The 6,897-nt window shown below is 42.6% G+C and overlaps 1 protein-coding gene across 1 annotated transcript; it reads left to right on the forward strand.

The window, feature by feature from the left end:
* The first annotated feature begins 115 nt into the window (after nucleotides 1-115).
* On the forward strand, nucleotides 116-1,045 carry LOC147959328 (protein FAR1-RELATED SEQUENCE 5-like). The gene has a single exon (XM_087532603.1). The coding sequence runs from the start codon at nucleotides 116-118 to the stop codon at nucleotides 1,043-1,045; it is 930 nt and encodes a 309-aa protein (XP_087388729.1).
* The last annotated feature ends 5,852 nt before the right edge of the window (nucleotides 1,046-6,897 follow it).

Genomic DNA, 6,897 nt, shown 5'->3' on the forward strand with positions numbered 1-6,897 from the left:
ACGAACTCATAAAGAAGTTTGACCTAGTAAAATTTCTGAGCACCCAGAGAGGATTCAGCCCCTTGAGAAGAAATTCATAAAGTTGCTACATGATTGTAACGTCGGTCCAGCAAGAATGGTCCAGATACTGTCCCTGATCCACAACAGAGATGGCAGTCTGACTAGCATGCCCTACATACCAGCAGATGTCACGAACCTAAAGGCAAAGTACCGTAGAGAGAGCAGGTTGGCTGACATAGAAGACACAATAGCCTACTTCGAAGAGAAAGCAAAAGCAGATATTGATTTCTCCTACAGGATAAGATTGGACGATGAGGACCATGTCAGAAACATGTATTGGGTGGATGGTGCTACAAGAAGAGCCTACAAACATTTCCATGATTGCATTTCGTTCGACGCGACATATCTCACGAATATGTACAAGATGCCCTGTGCTCTATTCATAGGAATAAATAACCATAATAACTCATTGCAGTTCGGTTGCGGACTCGTTCGGAATGAAGATATAGATGGTTACACTTGGCTGTCCAAAACCTTCTTGGAGTGCATGGGTGGACTTGCTCCGATGAACATAATAACAGACCAGGATTTTAGCATGCATGCAGGCATAGAGGAGATCTTTCCGTTGGCAGTGCACAGGCACTGTAGGTGGCATATTATTAAGAAGGATGAGGAGACACTAGGACCATTCTTTTCTGACCGTCCAAAACTACACAAGGCATTCGAATTGTGCGTGGACCACAACTTGACGGTGGCGGAGTTTGAACAGAGATGGACGGCTATGATTGAAACATACCAAGTCCAAGACAACGAGACACTTAATAGCCTGTGGGAGAAGCGAATGTACTGGGTGCCGGCCTACTTCATGAAGTGCTTCTTTTCATTTCTGCAGACTACGCAACACAGCGAGGGGTTCAATGCTGTTTTGAAGCGGTACGTGAGCCCTGGCAACTCATTGCCGCAGTTTGCCAAGCAATACACATCTTTGCAACAGAAAATACTGGGATCTGAGCTACAACAAGAAGCAAACACCACACTCAAGTAGCCTAAATTGCTAGCATATTTACCGATGGAGAGACAGATGAACAAGATATACACCAACAAGATTTTTAACAAGTAAGTGGATTATCTTACCGTCTTATTTGCACTACCATGAAGATAGTAGTTGCCATGTAGAATGCAATGTAGTTGCCAACTTTTTGACATGCCGATCTTTTGAAAAATAGCCACTGATTACATTGTAAGCATAAACTGTAGTTGCCATGTGAAATGAACTGTAGTTGCCATGTGTAATGAACTGTAGTTGCCATGTGATATGTAGTTGCCATGTGAGACAAAACTGCATTTGCCATGTGTAATGAACTGTAGTTGTCATGTGAAATAAACTACATTTGCCATGTTAAATGTTATGCAATTGCCATGTTAAATATCATGTAGTTGCCATGTGGAAACAAACAATCCAAAAAATGTGGAAAAAAGGCTTTCCATGCCATCATTGATTTTAAATACGTTTGATATGTTGTGACCTACCTCAATAGAAGGTGCTAAAAACATCATACAAGAATTTAACGGGCACAAAAACATGCAGATTCCGAGAAGAAATAAAGCGTGCCAACATGTATACAACTTACCGGGTTGACGAACATACGTTCAAGGTGTGTTCTCTCATCGGCATGTCCGATTCAGAACCTGAAGATCCGTACAAGGGAAGAAACTACTTGAAGACCTCGATAAATGAAGGTGAATACTACTGCCAATGCTGCAAATTCGAAAGGGAGGGGATTGTGTGCTGTCACATACTCAAAATAATGGACATGCACGCGGTCACGCGATTGCCCCGCCATTTCATACAACGATGATGGACTTGGGACGCTGGCGATGCGTTGGGGCCACAAACATCAAATGCAGTTTTGGCTGTGCATGATGATAGACCAGAGGCAACCATGGACGCCGTGAGGCACGTTGTATTGACCAAGAACCATGCTGAACTAATAGATGAAGCCTGCAAGAGTGATGGGACAGCGAGGGTGACAGAAAAACACAGGAAGGCCCTGAAAAGAGAGCTTGATGAGATCAAGAAGAGGAAGGCTGAAGAAGCCTTACACAGGTTCCGCCGCACCTCAAGTGTGCCTTCGTCCACGGGTCCATCATCTGAAAACTCGGAGGTAGGGTCTGGAACAGCAAGCACACAAACCCAGGTCAGGAACCCGCCCCGTTCCATCACAAAAGGGCGTCCAAAAGAGGTGAGATACAAATAGGGGTTGGAAATTGAAGCAAAGCACAAGAAAACAAAGAAATGGATGGGCAATCCATAGGCAACCGTGGAGGATTGTAACTTAGGTGTTGGTGACAATTTTGTAAAGTAGATGCTCAACATTTTAAAAATGCGAGAATGACTGTTGGTGGACAATAGAATTTGAAGGAAATGCCATGTATGCATGACTAAAAATGCCACGTAGGTGCTACTAAATCTACCATACAGCTTTCATCGAATCTGCCATGTAATTTCTACTGAATCTGCCATCGTGTAGATTTCCATTTTCAGTCCACGCATTTTTCACACATATTGTATTGTATACATACTCTGAATGAACTTGTTGAAACGATCACGTGCAAAAACACGAGAGAACGGTTTCTTATGAACTACCATGCTAACCGATACAGTTATCAATGCAAAAAACCCCAAAACAAAAATGGAACGATTACTTTCACTAACCGTGCCTGATCAACTATATTTGCCATGTTGCAGGCATCATAAACACAGCCAAACTCCTAACTGGCACTCACAATCACAAAACACATAATAGTAGTGAACATAAAGGTAGTTAATGTGACACCTAAGAAGGTTCATATCCACACTTATATTACAAGTATTCAATGGCACACACACTCCACCACTATATACTAGAGCTATGGGGGGACGCAGTCATAACATAGCACACGGACATAGTTTTAAAGAACAAGGTGATACCTTACATTCCTCAGCCATAGAATGTAAGGTAGGCATGCGTATGGAGCATCACATGATCACCTGTACTTCTTGTTGGCGGTTCTAACAGCTCCCTCTATGAACTCTCGTGCTGAAGCACGCGTGTTGAAATCTTCATTCATCAACCAGTTCCATGTATATATTTCACGGAGCTCAATGACCATTGCAGCCGTGATCACAGGGACCCGTCGACCTTCCCACTTTGCAAGGTATTCCAACATGTAAAAGCCGCAGTCATGCCTATAACGAAAGAAACAAGTGAACTCATGCCAACAGAAAATATGATAAACTTCAATGCAGAGGTGACAAGGTTTAGGATTGATGTGGAGGACACATGAAAAAGATAGTAATTACCCGTTTCCTTGCTTCACAGTCGTGACATACTCGATTGGAAAATGACTGATCTGGACCTTTGAGTTTCTGTAATGACGGTTCCATGTCTCTTTCAGGTTGTTGATAAAGAATTCAGCATGTGTAGTAAGGTCTTCATCGTCTCCTGAACGGATTGAATCAAGCACCTCAAATCATTGGTTCTTTAGGTCAAGGCAAATCATGTAGTGGTGACCACACTTGTCATCTGGGTTGTCTGGTGTAAGCTCCTGGAACATGGGGAAGATGACCTGCAAGTAAAAAATAGGAAAGAAAAAACAGAGTTCACATCAAAAAAGAAATGATGTAGTTGGAAAAATGATATGTAAAACTATTGCCAGATGCAGTAAGAGATATATGAATAACCAAGCATCAAGGTGCCAAATGCACGCATGGAAAATGTTTATTTTCCATGTGTAATTAAAGGAAGTTGCCATCCATGTATAAACAAAGTTGCCCAATATTTTAAGTGAAGTTGCCACATAAATTGCATTAAAAGGTCAAACTTATTTTACATGGCAGCTGTTGCCACATGAAACGTCTGTCACAAATAGTATGTAACCCACATATGAAGTATAACTACTAACAAAACATACCATGGGAAAAATATGTACAACGAGAAAAAACACTCACATATTTCTTCAGTGTGAGCTTGAATTCACCATGCGCGGCAAAATGCTTCCTCAGGATTTTATGGTAGAAGTCACCATCCCATATTTTGCAGGTCACGCTGTATTGCATGATCATCTTGTCGGGACAAATGTCCATATGCCTGTTGATGAAGTCAATCCCACACGCAACTAGATTCTTCGACATTTTACCAGTGGGCCTCACACACTCAGCAAGATCACCCAGGTCGACATATGTCGCATCACATTGTATGATTTTGGGTCTGTCCAAACATGAGATGTATGAAAATGATATAACATGAAAGAATCATGTCTACTAAAAACAAAAAAAATAAATAAACAACGCATGGCTAAAAAGGGTAAAAAATATTGGAGAAAAGCAAGTGAGGGGTTATGTGGTGTGGACATTACGCTTTCAGCTCCTTCATGTGCTTGCTATTCGATCTCGCATTTCCAAAACGCTTGACAATATCGTACAGATGGTTCTGCTCCTTTGTGGCCTTAACATCGGGCTCAAAGTCATCCACTGGTGGTGCGTGAACTACCCTATTCTTCCTCACATATCCAGTGGTGGCACTTCTAACGGTATCCTCGGATAATGACTCAACAGGCACGTTAGAACTTGATTGCCGCTGACCCCGTGAGGACCTCCTCTTCAATGCTTCCTCCTCAATCCTATGGTAAGCTTCATCAAGTGACAGTGAAATCTCCTCAGGGTGGCTGGAAGAATAAAATAGTGGCTTAAGAAACTTGGAAACAACAAGTTATTGTGAAAAAGTTCAGACTGTGAACTGTAGGTGCTAATAAGAAAGTGCCTATGTCAAATTTTACTTGGTACACAAAATGTTTCGAAGGTGAAAAGTGCACTGGAGTTGCCATGTGGCAGCAACTGCAGTTGCCATGTGCATTGAACTGGAGTTGCCATGTGGCAACAACTGAAGTTGCCATGTGCATTGAACTGGAGTTGCCATGTGCATTGCACCATAGTTGCCATGTGACAACAACTGCAGTTGCCATGTGCATCCCATGAGATTTTCCATCACCATTAAGAAACCAAAAAGCTTGTGACAAATGTCAGACAAAAAATTTAGAAACAAAATGATAAACACACAAAAATGTACCTTGCACTGTCAGCTCTGCAAACTTCAAAACCTTCCTGCCATCAGCCATTGGCTGTGCCATCATTAGGGCCATGCCTGCCGGGAAAGCAAAGGCAACAGGCACATGATCATGCACCACTGGTTCATCCTGAGTGCGATCGATGCTAAGACTAAATCTTGGTGGGGTGAAAGCCATTGGGTGCCTCTCCTGCCTACCAGCCGGATCTCAAACAAATTGTTTGGCAGAATCTAGAGGTGACAGATCAACAAACATGTCTGCCTCGTCTGCTGCAGGATCATCAGGCTTATTAGTAGGGCGGGGTGTGCTGTCAGTGGTCTCAATCACAACTTTCTTGCCTATCTTCCTGTTTGGGCTGTAGGGGACACCAATGTTTACAGGGAGTTTAGAAGTGCGCAGATTTAAGCTGGTGTTCTCCACGGCGGTGAAAGACGCAGTCTGCTCCGAACGTTCACCTCCTTCAGTCGTGCACGGCTTACTGATGTCCACTACACAACCTTCTTCTTTTAGACGTTGTTGGGCCTCCAAGTGCGAAGGTTTGTAGGACAGTTGCAAATTTCCCTCAAGTGGATGACCTAAGGTTTATCAATCCGCGGGAGGCGTAGGATGAAGATGGTCTCTCTCAAACAACCCTGCAACCAAATAACAAAGAGTCTCTTGTGTGCCCAACACACCCAATACAATGATAAATTATATAGGTGCACTAGTTCAGCGAAGAGATGGTGATACAAGTGCAATATGGATGGTAGATATACGTTTTTGTAATATGAAAATATAAAAATAGCAAGGTAACTAATGATAAAAGTGAGCGAAAACGGTATTGCATTGCGTTGAAACAAGGCCTAGGGTTCATACTTTGCCTAGTGCAAGTTCTCTCAACAATAATAACATAATTGGATCATATAACAATTCCTCAACATGCAACAAAGAGTCACTCCAAAGTCACTAATAACGGAGAACAAACAAAGAGATTATTGTAGGGTACGAAACCACCTCAAAGTTATTCTTTCCGATCAATCCATTGGGAAATTCCTATAAGTGTCACAAACAACCCTAGAGTTCGTAGTAAAATAACACCTTAAGACACAAATCAACCAAAACCCTAATGTCACCTAGATACTCCAATGCTACCTCAAGTATCCATGGGTATGATTATACGATATGCATCACACAATCTCAGATTCATCTATTCAACCAACACAAAGAACTTCAAAGAGTGCCCCAAAGTTTCTACCGGAGAGTCAAGACGAAAACGTGTGCCAACCCCTAGGCATAAGTTCACAAGGTCACAAAACTCGCAAGTTGATCACCAAAACATACATCAAGTGGATCACGTTAATATCCCATTGTCACCACAGATAAGCACATGCAAGACATACATCAAGTGTTCTCAAATCCTTAAAGACTCAATCCGATAAGATAAATTCAAAGGGAAAACTCAATTCATCACAAGGAGATAGAGGGGGAGAAACATCATAAGATTCAACTATAATAGCAAAGCTCGCGGTACATCAAGATCGTGCCATATCAAGAACACAAGAGAGAGAGAGATATCAAACACATAGCTACTGGTATATACCCTCAGCCCCGAGGGTGAACTACTCCCTCCTCGTCATGGAGAGCATCGGGATGATGAAGATGGCCACCGGTGATGGATCCCCCCTCCAGCAGGGTGTCGAAACAGGGTCCTGATTGGTTTTTGGTGGGTATAGAGGCTTGCGGCGGCGCAACTCCCGATCTAGGTTTCTTTTCGGGGGTTTCTATATTTATAGGAATTTTTGGCGACGGTCT

The sequence above is a fragment of the Triticum urartu genome, chromosome 7A, assembly GCF_056163025.1.
Source record: "Triticum urartu cultivar PI428250 chromosome 7A, HENAU_Tu73, whole genome shotgun sequence".
NCBI classification, from domain to species: Eukaryota; Viridiplantae; Streptophyta; class Magnoliopsida; order Poales; family Poaceae; genus Triticum; species Triticum urartu.